Source organism: Dromiciops gliroides, chromosome 1 (assembly GCF_019393635.1).
Source record: "Dromiciops gliroides isolate mDroGli1 chromosome 1, mDroGli1.pri, whole genome shotgun sequence".
Classification (NCBI taxonomy): Eukaryota; Metazoa; Chordata; class Mammalia; order Microbiotheria; family Microbiotheriidae; genus Dromiciops; species Dromiciops gliroides.
Genome location: NC_057861.1, coordinates 360,692,483 through 360,709,482, shown reverse-complemented (window position 1 = coordinate 360,709,482; position 17,000 = coordinate 360,692,483). Strand labels below are relative to the sequence as shown.

At 37.0% G+C, this 17,000-nt stretch overlaps 1 protein-coding gene across 1 annotated transcript in view; it reads left to right on the top strand.

Annotated features, from left to right (window-relative positions):
• Positions 1–17,000, top strand: part of MARCHF11 (membrane associated ring-CH-type finger 11) — a 155,374-nt gene that overhangs the window by 108,853 nt on the left and 29,521 nt on the right. The window contains exon 3 of the mRNA XM_043977003.1: positions 13,903–14,095. Coding sequence (XP_043832938.1) covers positions 13,903–14,095 — 193 coding nt within the window. The remainder of the gene's footprint in view (positions 1–13,902; positions 14,096–17,000) is intronic.

Sequence of the window (17,000 nt, the reverse complement as noted above, 5' to 3'; positions counted from 1 at the left end):
GTTTTAAATACTTCAAAAACACCCATTTATGTGGAAAATACCTAAAGCTTTAATTGCAAATCATTCTTATCCAAACCCATTAAAGAGGGGTCCTCTAAAAACCTCTACTTGGCAATGATTTGTTAACTTAGTTTGAGTTTTTGTAAACACTTGAAAATAATAAAACTTCTTTTTTGCTAAAAAAAAAAACAACCCTGTAATTTTAACCTTTCTCCAGCTCTGACTAGTTCTTCTACCAGTTAGTTCAAAATTAAAGCAGCCTTTATTATTGAGAAAATTGGAAACTTCCTGACAGAAGGGGCATGCTGGATATTTTGTATCTGAGGCACCCTCAATTCAAGGAGAAGGAAGAGCTTGTCTAGCTTCAAGTAAGTTTCAGAATCTCCAATGACTCAGCTCCACGAAGGATAATATGCCCACATATCAGAACACCGATGTGCCTGCAGTTGATAATGTTGTTCCTCTCTGTCGTTACAGGAAGAAGGATTTAGTGAAAAATAAGTCAGGCAAGGGGATATTACTTCAGGATCTCCATCTCCATCTCTTTTTTTATTTGTCCCCTTGGAGGATTCCTATGCAAGTCTGAACCAAGCCGTTGCCTGAGGATAATGAGAAATGAGTATAAAAGGGAGCTTAGTGCTGGAAAAATCATCTTAGTTACCACTTTGTGGACACATCTGTATTAGCCATCATCACACATATCCTCAATGCAGATTTTTGAGTGGCTATCATAGCATTAATTACATATAAGAGAAATGCAAAATCATCCCTTTTACAGAAGTGAAGATTATGGATTGTGTCTTTCTTAATCAAAGCAAGTTTACCCCCTTCCCTGTCTTTCAGCAAAGCTTTGATTAGTGCTTTTCTAGCAGAGCAGTCTAATACCAAACCGTGAAATCACTCTTAGTATGCTGTATATAAATATGGCACAATAGAGAATAGGCATTTAATTAACTGAATGTTGTATCCACATGTCAAATTGATTACATATTGCAATGTTTTCAGCCAGCATTTTAGAGTCCTCCTTCAGTGACACAATTTAATTCAGTGACACAATTGAAACATCCTAAAGAATAGATTGAAGCTAAACACATTTTTCGAAGGAGGCCATTTCTTAGGAGCAGGTGTTCTCTCTTGTGACACTAGTGAGTAATCCCACCTGTCACTACTGAGCAGTATAAATCATTGCACTACAAATCTATTAAGTTATGATTCATATCTGGCCTCCCTTCTGTAAAAACAAAGTTGAAACAGTATTATAGATTGCATGATTTAATGCTCACTGGACTGAAGGACAGAATGAATCTACTTTTTGGCAGTACTTAGCTCAGTTTGTCCAGAGCATATGTTATTTTTAGAGAGGAATTTAGGTAGTGTGTGGGGAAGGTGCATTAACTCTTTCAGATAACTGAACAACAGCAGCGTTACAAATGGTGTTCTGGAGGCTGAAAGAAGTTTCGCTTCCCCTAGAGCTTATGTGTGCTAACTGTGACATGTAAGCTGAGAATCTGTTTCTTGTCTGATCTTGAACCTTTGATTTCAACCTTCTGGGTCTCACTTCCTGCATGGAAAATGAGGGTAATACTGTTTATTTTCACCTGCCTTCCATGTTTAAGAACAAAACTTACTGGTAAACAGTGCATCATTGAGTTTATTTTTACAACAATGCTTGACAACTATAATGATCACGATGTCCTTCCAATTTTCTACCTAAGTCTTTCCCCTAGAGTAATAGAGGACCTTAAACCACAAAGCCCACAAGCTTAATGTTACCAGATTCCTACTGATGTACATTTGCTTAAGTCTATCTTAGTGCAGATTGGCCTTTCTTTACATACTAGATAGTGTCCGAACAACAAAATATTTTGTGGCATCTCCATGTTCAAAAGAACCACAGAGTCCATCTAGTTTAAACCACACCTGAACAAGAATTGTCGTCATCATCATCATCACCACCACCACCATCATCTTCATCATCTTCATCTTCTTCTTCACCATCATCATCATCATCACAATTAGCATTTTATGGGGCTTTTAGGTCTGCAAAGCACATTACAACTATAATCTCATTTCATCCTTTCAGCAGCCCGTAGAGGTATCTGTATTTTATAAATAAGTCGGAGGCAGGCAGAGATTGAATGACTTGCCTAGGGTCACACAATTTGCAAATACAAGTACCCAACAAGTGGCATCTAGCCTTTGCTTAAATGCCTCTAGTAAAGGAAAATGCATTTTTTCTCCAAAAGCAGTCCTTTCAATTTTTTTTTTTTAGGGCAACGAGCATTAAGTGAATTTCCCAGGGTCACACAGCTAATGTCAAGTGTCTGAGGCTGGATTTGAACTCAGGTCCTCCTGAATCCAAGGCCAGTGCTTTATCCACTGTGCCACCTAGCTGCCCCCTAATTTTTTGATATCTCTTTTTATTGGGAGGTTTTTCTTTACTTCAAGCCTAATTTTGCCTCTTTGTACCTTCTGCCCATTTCATCTAGTTCTGCTTTCTGGAGCCATGCAGAATAAATCTTCTGCAAGTTAGCCCTTCAAAATATTTGGAGAAAGCTACTGTCACTCCTAACCCTAACCAAAAAAGATAGATAAGAGATGTATAAAGTATTCATTAAGCATTTACTATGTGTCAGGCAATATGCTAAGTCCTAGGTATAAAAATAATGGAAAGACATTCCCTTAACCCAAGAAGTTTGCATTTTAATTAGGGAAGACAATACCTAAGGAGGAGCTGGCTGGAGGAGGAGAGTGGATGAAGAGTAATGGATGGGAGATGGCCAGGAAGTAGTGTGGAGTTTTGGGTATGATAAGGTGAAAGGTCACCTATCAGAGCCCATCCTCCTCAAGGTCACAGTCCAAATTTTGGAGGTGTTTTTGAGGTATAAGTAGTGATAGTTATTGGATGGTAGGTGGCATGCAGTGGAGATGGTCGAAAGTTCTATGAATCATAGAACTCCCAATTTAGATGATCTAATCCAACTCCATCAGTTCACACTTGAGGAAAACCAGGCCCAAAGAAGCTAAGGGATTTGACCGAAGCCATGCATGTAGTAAGTGACAGTGCCAGCATTTGACCTTATAAAACTAAAAAACGAAATCCAGCACTTTCCCACTGCTCCATAATTTTTCAGTTAGAATTTATAACCCTGTTCAAGAGGCAAGAGGAAAAGATTGTAAGTAATTCAAGGTAATACATGCTAAGTGCTAAATCAGTACTTTAGGCACTGAATTCAGAAGAGAAAAATAGCCATGGATTTGAGTGGCTGGTCAAAAAACACTTCCTGGAGTATCGGGGACATGTTCTAGCTCTTAAAGACTTTTCAGAAGGAGAAGCAGTGGGATTGTATTAAGTTCCACAATGTGCCAGGAGCTGTAATAGGTGCTGGACATACAAATAACAACAAGAAGAAAATGACAGCCCCTGCCTTCAGGAAGTTTCCATTCTATTGGAGGGATACAACATGTTCACAGATATATAAGTATAGGATATATGCAAAATACATTCAAAATTATTGGGGGAGGGGAATAAGAATTGGTAGAATCAAGAAAGAGCTCTTGAAGGAGTTGACATTGGACATGAATTAACCTAGGATCTCCCAAAGACAGAAATAAGAAGGCAAAACATTGCACTGATAGGAAATAGAATGTGTGATGTCACAAAGGCAGAAATGGAATAGCAAGAAGGTCAATTTGACTAAAGTATAGTTTAAGGGGTGGGGCATTGAGGGAGACCATGTAGTCAGCCTGGAAAAATATGGTTTTGAGCCATATTGTGAAAGGTTTTAAACGCCAAACCATGAAATTTGTGTTTCATTATAGAGGCAATGGGAAACCATGGAAGCTTCTTGAGCAGGGGAGTGTATTCAAGTCTGGTTAATTAATGGGTTAGGATTTTGAAAGAAGATAAATGAGGCAGGATTTCCTAGGGAAGAACTAAGGGTTGGAGTGACTAGATGTTATTTGGAAGATAGAGAATACATTTGAGAATGGTGAGGCATTAGGAGAGCTGAAATGGTTGGTGGTTAATAGTCAGAGAAAGGAATTTTAAAGTTATCAATTGTGACAGGGAAAGACTGACAAGATCAGGGTTATAAATCATGTATTTTAGATGTACATTCTAGATTCTAGAGTGCTGGGCCTAGAGTCAGGAAGACCTGAGTTCAAATCTGGCCTCAGACATTTATTAACCGTGTGACCCTGGGCAAGTCATTTGCCTGAGTTTTTCATCTGTAAAATGAGCTGGAGAAGGAATTGGCAAACCACTTTGCTAAGAAAACCCCAAATGGGGATCATGAAGGGTCAGACCTAACTGAAATGACTGAACAACAACAATAATTTTAGAGTTGTAAGGGAGGTAATTCAGAGATCATATAATCCAACTTCCTCATTTTACAACTGAAGAAAATGAGGCTTGCAGATTAATATCTGTCACTTTCTAAAAGTCACACAGAGGTAGTAAGTGACAGAGGCAAAATTCAAACCCAGATTCTCCTGATTTATACAGCAGGTCCTTTCCATTGTACTACACTGACCAAATGTGTATGGTTGAGATAGGCCGAAGGTGTAGTTCATGGGAGTTGAAGAAGTTTTTTAATTGGGAACCAAGGATATTCAAAGCATCCGCAAAGGCAGAGTTAAGGAGAGGAAGACATGTTAAGTAAGGAAGTGGATAAGCAAAGGATTTGGAGGCAAGATTTAGGTATACTACAGAATTCATGTTGGGAAGTAGTGACAGGTAGTTTGGATAGTTAAATTAGGTCCATATGATGTGGATAGCCAACTGCAAAATCTGAACTTAAGTATGTGGGAAATGAGCAACCATAGGGCAATGACATGATGGAAGAATTGTTTTGAGGAAGATTAATTGGGAAGCAAGGGAGTGTGTAAGATGGAGAGAGAGAGAGACTGTAGTCAGGAAGAATACTCAGAAATTTTTGTGATGGGCCAGGTATGAGGATATATGATGTAAATAGGGGGTAGTGACAATGGAAAAGAAGAAATAGATCGTATTCCTACCCAGGAGGAGCTACTAGTACAAAAGAAGAATTAATATCCTGTAGTCTGAATAGGAGCCATGATGAAGGATAAATTGAAGATGAATTTCAAGTGTCAATCATGGGTTACTGGGAGAAAGATGGTCCCCCTGATTTAGTGGCAGGCATGCATCTTGCACATAATAGACATGTAATAATTATTTGTTTACTATCTGACTGACTGGTTGAATGGATAAGAAACAGAGAAGTCAGACGGGAAAACTGATTTTGGAAAGAAGAATATTAGTTTGGTTTTAGATATAGCAAGTTTGAGATGACAGAGGCACAGACATTAAGGTAGGAATATTCATTTGGCCGTTGAAGATGCAGGAAGAAGATAAAGATTTGGGAGGCATCCAGATAGTGATGTGGGAGTCATCTGCATAGTGATAATTGAAACCATAAGAATAAATGAATTCTTTTAGGGGGAGTGTTGAGAGAGTAGAGCAGAGGGCTGAGGGTTTAGAAAACAGAAAATTTGGAAGAGAACCAGTATAATTTTGGATTTTGTCATAGTGGCCAAGGGAAGAAGTTCCAAAAAAGGATGTGTGGCCAACAGCATCAAATACTGAAGATGTCATCAATTCAATTAATAATCATCAGATTTGGGGAGCCAGATGCCAAAGCATGACATGCTTCTTGCCCTTAAGACATTTATAATGTGACTGTGAAAAGATTAATGCACAAGAAATAACCAGAGAATAATATAGTACAATATAGATAATTAAGTGATAAATTATGTGTACAGAATAGTATAACTAGTATTCAGAGACCTGAGGAAAGTGTGTAGGTGTGACCAGTTGGAGAAACCTTCATGGGGAAAGGTGGCCTTGAAATGAGTGCTATTGAAGGGTGAGTAGGATTGGATAGGAAAAGAAAAAGAAAGAGTTCATTTGGGGTCATGTTAATAACAATCCTGGAAGCAGGAATGAGCATGATAATGCAAGGGGAAAAATAAGACAATGAAGTGAAGCAGGGTTTGTGTGGGGAACAGGGCAGAGTGTAGGACTCTACTGAGTTGGAAGAAAAGGCCTTTGCAAACATGTGTGAGCCGTTGTTGTTACTAATAATATTAATTATTTTTATTGTGGATAAGGATGGCTTGATAGGGTAGAATCTCACTCACAGAGAGCATGAATGCCAGGCCGGGGAGCTTAGGCTTAGTATGACAATAGATACCTATTACAGTTTCTTGAATAGAAGGCCGATGTGATCAAGGCTTTATATTAGGGTGATTAATTTGCTATCAATATGCAAGCTACATTGGAAGGTGGTGTTAGGACTCCCATAGGCCAATGAGCAGTGTGAGAATTTTGAGCCAAGTCAGCATCTTGAAAGGGGATGGATTAGTTTGATGACAGTTGAGTTGGCATTTCCATTTTATGGATGTATCAGAATAGTGGGTAGTAGGGGAGTTAAGGAGGAAGGAGAGGACTTATAATGCTAGTGTTTATAAATTTTAACAGTTTCCTTAGGAAAGTGACTCAGATCCAAATGAGTTTGGAGTTTTGGAAGAGGGTGGTTGTATTGCCAAGACCCCTTGAAGAGAATTTCCCTGTTTTTAAGAGTTTATGACTCTGTATTTTCCCTAGGTCAATGATACTTGATCTCTGAATAGGTAACCCAAGAGCTGTGTTTATATTTCTCTTCCCTCTAGGAATCTGTGTTCTATAGCTAAATTTGGTAATTTCCCATTGGGTGTTCATATGTGATATATGATTTCTGGTATCAAGTAAGAAATGATAAGGACCCTTCAGAAATAGTCTAGGGAAACATCTCTGATAGAATATTTGTCTGAAATTCCTATCATTTAGTTTTAGGAGTAAATTGAGAGTGGTGGTGTTGTTGTTTTTCCTCTGTTCTAGAAGAGGACCATGACACTGGGGTGATGATATGACTTGCAGTGAATTGGATTTAAGTGAGGCAGGGATGTGCAAAGGCACCATCCTCTTTTCTCCAGAGCTATCTGGATCTAGTGGCAAAATATACATACATCAAGACGACTAGAGACGACCCAAGATGTTTAAACCAGTTGGGGTTAAGTGACTTGCCCAGGGTCACACAAGCATTAAATGTCTGCAGTGAGATTTGAACTCAGGTCCTGCCAACTTCAGGGCCAATGCTCTATCTACTGAGCCACCTAGCTGCCCCAGTTGAGAGTCTTAAATCTTAACAGGAAGGTGGGATGCTAGAGAAGAGAGATGGAAACATGAAGAACATTTAGGAATATGGCCCAGATAGAGGATAGAGTAATGAGAACTTAGAACAAGGTGGTTATATGGAAAGAAAGGGAGTGAATTCAAGGAAAAAGGAAAAAGGAAAAAGGAGAGCCATCAGAACTTGATGTCTTTATGTGGAAAATGAAATCAAGGAGACAGAAGTTCTTAGTCTGACAGACTGGCAATGATAGTTTAGTCCCCCCTTGTCCTGCCATATTCCCCTCAGCAGGGTTAGTTGGCACAGAGGTGAGCCAGGTGCTGGACATGTTTGATGGAGGGTCCACTCACCATTTTAGAGTAGGTGCTTCCTTACAGCTATGATCCTCTTGGGAAAAATTCTATTTCCCACCTGCTCCTTTGCTGATAAGGGGGTACAACAGAAATGGTGACCCAGAGGGGAAGATGGTTTGAGGAGAAGATATTTTATGTTGGACACTTTTTTTTTTAAATTTTAGTGAGGCAATTGGGGTTAAGTGACTTGCCCAGGGTCACACAGCTAGTAAGTGTTAAGTGTCTGAGGCTGGATTTGAACTCAAGTCCTCCTGAATCCAGGGCCTGTGCTCTATCCACTGCGCCACCTAGCTGCCCCATGTTGGACTTTTAATACATAGTGATGATGAAAAGTCAAAATGGAAATTTCCCATTGGATTTAAAAATACAGCAGTAGCTATTGAATAAAAGAGGCCAGGACTGACTGACTAAACTTTGGAAAACACCCATTGTTTAGAGGCTGGAAAAAGGAAAATTATAAGCAAAGTGGAGTAAGACCCAAGAACTAGGATAGTGTGGGGACAGAGAAGGCAGGAGAAGAAGAAAAAAAGAGCAATACAGTGTTAACCTTTCCTCTCACCAACAATATTTAATAAACATTTTTAAGGTGACTAATGCTCAAGAATTAAAGTGTGAGCAACCCCTCCTGCCCTTATTGATGTGAAAAAATAATGTGGTCACTTTTCTATGAGTCTCAGTTTCCTCTTCTAAAAGGATATTGTTTGTAATTGCTCCATCACAGGATCATTACCTTGGAAGCAATTTGTAACCCACAAAATGCAGTGTCCATGATGATGGTGGTGATCATGATGATGCCTCTTTTACTTCAAATCCTGAACAGATTTTACCTGAGTAAGAGTCCCTGTCCATGTACTGCTCCTACTACCCTCCCAAACAACCATCCCAGTATGCAGTAGGAGCTGAAAGAAAGAGTTGGTGCATCTAATCTATCAAGGGAATAATATTTAATGAAGATTAGAATAGTTCTTTGAAGTTGTTTCATTCCTGGACAAGAGCAGAACTTCTCAGCATCAGACATGAACATTACAAAGATGGATGGATTAATTAAAAAGAATTTGTATCTATTGCACATTTTCAAATTAGGTTGACATACAAATGCCTATATGGAAAAACACATCAACTTATGAGCTAAAGTCATGTTTCTATTATTGCTGTTAAAGCATTCACTGAGTGAGAAAACTTGAAAATTCATGGTCAGTAATTCTAACAATAATAATAATAATAATAATAATAATAACTAATATTTAACTAGCACATGCTATCAGAAACTATGCTAAGTGCTCTACATTAAAAGGAGGAATGGGCCTCCCCAAAAGTGACCCAGTTGTTCTCTCCAAGCTCAAAAACATTAGTTCCAGTGATTTCTGATGAAAAGTAGTAGATTTTGTGGGAATATAAAATGGCAGTAAATATCTGAGTGTGAAAAAAAAGAAATATTGGCAATTATTTACAAAATTATTGTCCTTCTCCATCTTTCATTTTTTATGTCTCTGAAGAGATGTAAATATATTTTTATGTCAAAGCATGCTATAACGTTTAGCAGTTTATAAATTCTGTGAAAGAAGGTAATATTTGGTTTCAGAATTCAGAAGACTCCTGCAAACTTATATTCAAACTTAAATCAGTTGCTACTGGTACAGAGAAGAAAACCTTGGGAAGGTTATCTACTATTTTATTAAATCTATACTAATTAAGCATTGGCACATATAATTGATAGTTGATTGCAGTATATAATGGTATGACTACAGAGGACAAGGATAGTAGGGCATTTACCCATCTTTTAAAATGAGGGTCATTCCTATGGGAAGAATATACAAAAGCTTGCTTGATGTTGACAAAGGTGTGGGGATAGCTAACATGTTAAAAAAAAAAAACATCAAAATGATATGTGTTCATAAAAGAAAGTCACGTTGGTAGTATTCAGATTTATTTGTATGTTTCCATACCCATAAGACTTGTCTTTCTAACATTTCAATGAATTCCTTCTAATCTTTAGGAATCTACCAGATTTGTCCATCTTATTTGTCCATTCTGATCACAGAAACAAACTAAAAGATGTAAGGGCCCTCAGAGACCATGTAATTTAATTCAGAGCTGATAAATAATCCCTTGTAAGACATTTCCAACAAGGGGGTACACAGCCCTGCTTTAAGGCTGTACTTTTTTAGTTGTTGTTGTTCAGTCGTGTCTGACTCTTTATGACCCCATTTGGGGTTTTGTTGGCAGAGATACTAAAATAGTTTGTCATATCCTTCTTCAGCTCATTTTACAAATGAGGAGCTGAGGCAAACAGGGTGAAGTGACTTGCCAAAGATTACAGAGCTAATAAGTGTCTGAAGGCGGATTTGAACTCAGGAAGATGAGTCACCCTGATTCCAGGCCCAGTTCTCTATCCACTGTACCTCCTCAGAGGCAGCCCATTTCCCCTCTGGATAGCTGTGGTTATCAGGAAACTACAGTAAGACAAAATCTCTCTCTGCAGCTTTTGCCCTTTGTAGAGCCTTTGTCTTCAGGGTCCAAGCAGACCAAGTCTAAAGCCTCATCCATGGAACAATTCTTCAAATATCTAAATGGTTACCATGGTGATCCCCCATTCTAATAATTATTATCAATGTTAATGATAACAGCTAGCACTTAAGTAGTGTGTTTAAATTTTGCAAATCACTTTCTCTAATATCATTTGGTTCTTAAAACCCTATGAGGTTGGTACTAGCATTATCCCTGTTTAATAGATAAGGAAGTTTAGGTTGAGTGACTTGCTCAGGGTCATACAACTAGTAATAGTCCTAGTCAGGATTCAAACTCAGATCTTATCCTTCAGTGGTTCTTTATATTGTCACAAACTCGGGTTGAGCCTTGCCACCCTGTTGTCCTACAACACATATTATCTATGTTTATCACTGCTCAAGTTATGAAAAATAGAAAATTCAGCAATTTAGTTGTGAATTTGGGGCATTCTATCCTTAATAGACTTACAAACAAAATAAAAAACAAAATAAAAGAGCCCCCAAAACTAACCATTGCTGCAGTGAAAGCTGATACATTATTATAGAATAATGGCCTTCATATAGTACTTTGTGAATTACAAAACACTTTTTAAAAGTTCTGTGAAGAAGAGAGTGAGTTGAGATTCTGTTATGCTCTTTTTTATAGTTGATAAAACAGTGGCCTAGAATGCTTAGTGACTAGCCTCATGTTATATGACTAAAAAAGTGGAGAGATGGGTCTAGAACTCTTGTCTTTGTGACTCCAAATGCAATGTTTCTTCTGCAGAGGTTTTTAGAATTGCATGAAACCTTACAGATGAACTAGTCCAGTCCTCTCATGTTGTAGATCAAGAAACAAAGGCCCAGAAATTTGATGACTTGCCTAAAGTATGAAATGCTAGTGTCTTCCCTATCTACATCCAGTTCTGTTTTTAATATGTTGATCTATTTTATTAAAACAGAATAACAATACATTTGACTTTAAAAACAAATTTAATTCAATTTCTCCAAAGCAGTGTGATGAAAGGAAGCTTCTTATAATTATAAATATTAATGAAAAGAATTAACTTACATTGGGCCTTTAAAATAATCGTTATTCTTATCTTTTTGAGAAGATTTATTTGTTTGCAAGAGATATGTCAGAAATCGGGCAGACTAGAGCCCTTCCATTCCGATAATGGTTATTTTAGTATACCATACTTCTGATCATGTCATATTTCAAACAGAATTCTTACCATTTCCCAGGATACCAAGAAAGATTAGAAAGTTGTAATTGTAAACTAAAAGTCAGTTTTCTAACCTATTTTGCTCACAGAGCCTCAAAAAAATCCAATGCTTTTCATCTCAAGAAACAAAACTTCTTTTTGAAAACTTAATATGATACTACCATCTGGCTTACCTAAAAATTAGTATAATTACATTCATGCCTTGATAGAATTTTAGCACTTTTTTGGGGGGGGGGAGCAATGGGGGTTAAGTGACTTTCTCAGGGTCACACAGCTAGTAAGTGTCAAGTGTCTGAGGCTGGATTTGAACTCAGGTACTCCTGAATCCAGGGCCACTGCTTTATCCACTGCGCCACCTAGCTGTCCCCGAATTTTAGCACTTTTAAAGCAATGGCTCAGTAAAGTAAAGTTGCTTATAATATGAAATATTTCAAAGTGCTCTTATTATTACAATTTTTAAAAAAATCAATTCACACACACACACATATCTCCTTGAAGGCAGGGACCATGCTTCTACTTTCTTTTCTCCTGTCTCTTCTCTCTTCATTTATGTGAATGCACATAGTATATACATATACCTTTGTCTATAATTTCTATTTTTTTAACTAGACCTGTGATTTCATCAGTGTAGAGAATGCTTAATAAGGAAAATTCCTCCACTAATGCAGATGAACAACTAGTCTAAAATTGAAGTGAGTTGCCAGTAGTATGTGTGAGAGGCAGACCTTGAACCCAGGTTTTCATAACCCCAAGGCTGGCTCTTTGTCCATCATATCATAATGCCTTTTGCATGTAAATATGCATATGTATATGTAGGTGAATAATTTGGGATGGTAACATATTCTAGGGAAGTCAGGCCTGCAGCAAACTAGCTTAGACTGGTACAGGTGAGTAGCATTTGGGGGGGGGGGCAATGAGGGTTAAGTGACTTGCCCAGGGTCATACAGCTAGTGAGTAGCATATTTAATGGAAATTCGGATGGTTCTAACTTAGACCAATTATTTTAAGATTTACTTTATTAAAAGTAAAGTTTTTTTGAAACATTTATTATTAATTCTCTTGGAAGGTCCTTGTTATATAGCAACTTAAGTTGTTTCTCATAGTGTGTTGTAAGATTGCAGGTTTGGGGCCTTGGGTTAGTTACTATCAAATCATAACAGCAATTGCAAATGTGTTTCTGTCTCACTTTGATAAAAGTGAGACCATGACTAATTAAAAATTTAAAGTGGATAGTGCCCTTCACAGATTCTTGATCATTTATGCTATTGTTACTGGCAAATGCTGTTACTAAGAACACATGTATTATTTTTTCATTGAAATCTATCTTGAGCTAGGTGTGGTGAAGCACACATGGATTTAATGTACTACTGTGAGGCTGGGACTCCCAGATCACTTGAGTTCAGGGACTCTGAGTTTTGCAGTAGGACTAATGCTATTCTACTATCTGTACTAAGTCTGGCATCAATATGGGGAACTCTTATGAGTGGAGGGGCCACCAGGCTGCAGAAGGAGGGATGAAGTGGCCCAGATCAGAAATAGATCAGACTGTAGCTTCTGTACTGATTAGCGGTGGGATGGGGCCCATGAGTGGACTGTTCTTCCAATCTGGTCAAGATAGGGAGATGTAGTCTCAGAAAAAGAACAACTATTTTAATACAATTTAAATGTTTCAATAACCATTCAAATACCTACAAATTTTAGATACTTGCAAAAATTTGCCCAGTTGATCTCCATAGAATCTTTGATTACATTGGATTGAAGAAAATCAAAATAAGCCAACAAAATAAGCCTTAGAGTTCAAGGATTATCTGTATCATTTTGTGTTCCACAAAAACAACATTTTCCAAACAGTTTTTATGACATAAATAAGGTCCCCTAGGAAAATTGCTGTGCTCATGTTGCCTCCCCTCCCAAACTCAGTATAAAATTGTGTTATCAAAAAGTTGTGCCTTATTCTTTTCTAATATGAAATTAGGCTTAATTTCCTTTGGCTTGCACAAAATATGCCCAAATTCCTTTTGTTTACAGGGCTTTTCCAAATTCTACTGCTGGCCCTGGCCCAGTGCTTTTTTTGTATTCTGTCTATAGTGCAACCTCCAAAGTACTCTGTGGTCAAATTCATTTGGGAAACATTGAGCTTAAGTATCGTTCCATGGCTAATCCTGTGGAGTTTATTCCTTTGATTTTTGTTTTTCAAACAGAAAGCAAAGGGGGCATTTTGTCCTCTATCCAGGCACTTTGAGAAAAGCAAGATGAAGTGCAGATAGTGGAGTCCTCATGTATCTTCATAGTAGTTAATTTCATGCATGTGTGAAAGATAATAGATGTGATTCCCAGATGCTAAATATTTCTGAGCTGTTGCTATGTAGTACTACTATCTGGGGCATAATGAAACTAACTCCTGAAGACTGGTAAATTACAGAAAATAATGAAGTTGAAGAAATTCATTCATCTTAATCAATTTATCTATTTCCATTCTAATCTTGATGAAACAGCACCATACATTTGGAAGCCAAATCTATTGGCAGTGGTCTAGGCTTTCAAGACATATACAGAGCTGAAAATATTTTTTGGGTTTTTGGTGGGTTTTTTTGGAGGGGGTGAAAATAGTATTTCTTCTTACATGCCTCTGTTTTTCTTTTAGTGGCAAAGCATTTCTATAACACTGGTTGAGAAAGTTCAGATGATTGCTGTAATCCTAGGATCACTGTTCTTAATAGCAAGTGTGACTTGGCTTCTGTGGTCAGCCTTCAGCCCCTATGCGGTGTGGCAAAGGAAGGACATCCTCTTCCAAATCTGCTATGGGATGTATGGTTTTATGGATCTAGTGTGCATAGGTAAGCTTATGACATCAAACTTTGAAAACTGTCAATAATATATTTGTTCTTTTCTTCTTTTTTTTTTTCAAATTATGTCAACAGCAGTGTGTTCTGATTCACGTTTTCTTGATTCTTCAGGTCATTAACTTATTTGAGGGTGGCAGGAGGGGAAGAGGAGATTTTTTTGAATATAATATAGCAATTATTTTTACATGTAATTGGGAAAAATAAAATATTATTAATGTAAAACTTAAAAATTAAAAAAGGAAATAATATAGAATTATTTTTTTTCTAAGTAGAACAAATAGTTCCCTAGGTTCATCCATCCCACCCCCTTGAAAAAAAACATAATATTCAGAAGTGTGTTTGCCATTTTGTAAATAAAGGGTAGAGTAGGGAAGCATTTTGGAAATAATGGGTAGGCTAAGAAACCATTACACGGATAGATAATATTAGGACAAGGATTTCCATTTTGAAATAGCAGTGGATAATGACATCTTTCATATATTTTATATGCTCTAACTGATTTGAATGGGACTTTGATACTATTTAGGGAGACAATGGGGTTGTCTTTCATGAGTTGAGCCAGGTTCTCCTATGGCATAAGCTACTCTCAGAAATTATTGGACACCCTAGGAAAGATTTATTAGTTTTTCAAGCCACAAGGTACTATTTAGTAAATTAAACGGCTTGGTGGAGAATGAGGTTGAAACTTTTGGTTAAAATGAGACTTTTAAATGGCTACCTGTAATTTTCCAGTCATGCATATTAGACCCCTCTCAGTGTGGCCCCAAAGATTCAGTTATCAGTTATCAGCTCAGTTGCTGATAATGGAAAACATATAGAATGAACATTTTTAGAGTGTTGATATATCCTTGATCTAGGAGCTTTAGAAAGTGAATTACATTAACCCTTTCTGGTCACTTACATTACTGTTTCCACTCAAGCCTCATTTTAACTAATTTCTACTTTCTCTCCCATCAAAACCAGTGAGCTGCTTACAAGCTACAAAAGCAGTGGTAATTCTCTTTCATTTCCTTTCCCCTGTTGTCTCATGGATATGGTCAAAGGAAGGGGACATAAAGGTGATGGATAAGTTTTAAACTGGACAGTCACTACCTGAACAGTTCAGTTACCCCTTGCATGAATTACTGCACTTTGCTTTCAATGCAGAAGACTGAATTGATTGGACAGTTTGCAGAATCATTTTTATTAAAGGAGGAGTTTTCCTGTTCTTCAACACCAGTATTTTAACTTAATTACTTTTTTCTTTCCCCAACCTCCCAAATAGGAATCTTTTTTCAGTTTCTGAATATTATTAGAATACTAAAAACCAATCAGTTTCATGGGTCAGAAGAGGTTTTTCTTTTACATTTCACAATTTTCAAAAGACTATTTCTTGTGATATAAATAACTGATGAAAATTGTTGGTTGTCCTAAGAAAACATTTTAATTCCTCAATCCAGTATTTTAATAATTTGAACTTTAAACATAATAGAAAATAAGTATTAGTAATATAAAATAAGTGATTTTATATTTTATAAAGTGTTTAGTAATTTTTTGAAAGCACGGTTTGGCAGGTAATCAATAATATAGCAATTATTGTTATTTTCGTGAAGAATCAATCTTTTGGGAGTAAACACTTTCATTATTTCAGCATTTTTTAAATATTGGCAGTACTTTCCAAAATCTTTTGATAAATCAGATTCATATATCACTAAATTATTCTGAAACTTCTGAAAAATATGAAAGAATTCACAATTAAAATATTATTTATTTCACTTGGCAGCCTCATAAATCTGTATAAAATAGTTCAAAATAGAGTGAACCTCTATTTAAGGCCATTCATTTATTCAAGAGTTATTATACATCTAATATATATGCAAGATACCATGCTAAGTACCATGGGAGATTAAAAAAATAAGGCAAGATTGCTGACCTCACTGAACTTGCAAGCCAGTATTACTGTATTAATAATTAATAATAGCAACTAACATTTATGTGGTGCTTATTACAATGTTCCAGGCAATTTGCTAAGTGCTTTACAATTATTATCTCATTTGGTCTTCACAACAACCTGGAAGGTAGGTGCTATTATTATTCCCATTTTATAGATGAGAAAACTGAGGCAAATAGAGGTTAAGTGACTTGCCTGGGGTCACATAGCTAGTAAGTGTCTGTAATAAAAGTTCATAGGATCCTAGATTTAGAGCTCAAAGGTACCTGTTGTTGTCTGGGCCAAACCCTTTATTTTACATATAAGGGAACTTGGTCTCAGAGAGGCTAAGCCTCTTGACCATAGTCTAGTGTATTTGTTAGTGGATTTCAGAGGTAGGATTTGAACCCACATCTTTCCAATACTTAAGTCAAGTACTCTAGCCAATAAGCGATACTGTCTCCTTAGAGTAAATGGCATCCACTATGTCTGACATTTCAAATCAATTTAAATATTAGTGCTCCTAAAATGATCACATTATCAAACTGAATTAAATTGTTTAGAGTGAAAAATGATCTTAATAAGCAAGCCTTTGAATGGAAGTTTGTTCTGTTTCCAGTCCTTCCGAACATCGAGCAATGAGAGCAAGCCACCAGTGTCATCTTCTGAGTGAGAGGTTGTCTTGAGTGTCTTCCTGTTTGGAGGGGATATTGGTTGGTATTATGGATTCCACGATACTCCTTCTTAGAGGGGAAGTGAATGCATCCCCATTAGGCCAGTGGAAGCTGAAAGGATTTCACTAAGTAGCTGAAGCACTTGCTACAGATTCTTTTTATCCTGTGACTCAGAAGAAGCCAGTCAATCAACAAACATTTATTAAGTACTAAAGTCTGTCTGCTTGTCTGACACATGGCTTAATACGTGTAAGATGCTCTGAGAACTTAGTGACATATGTGGGAACTGAGCTAAACTGAGTCAGTCCTGTAA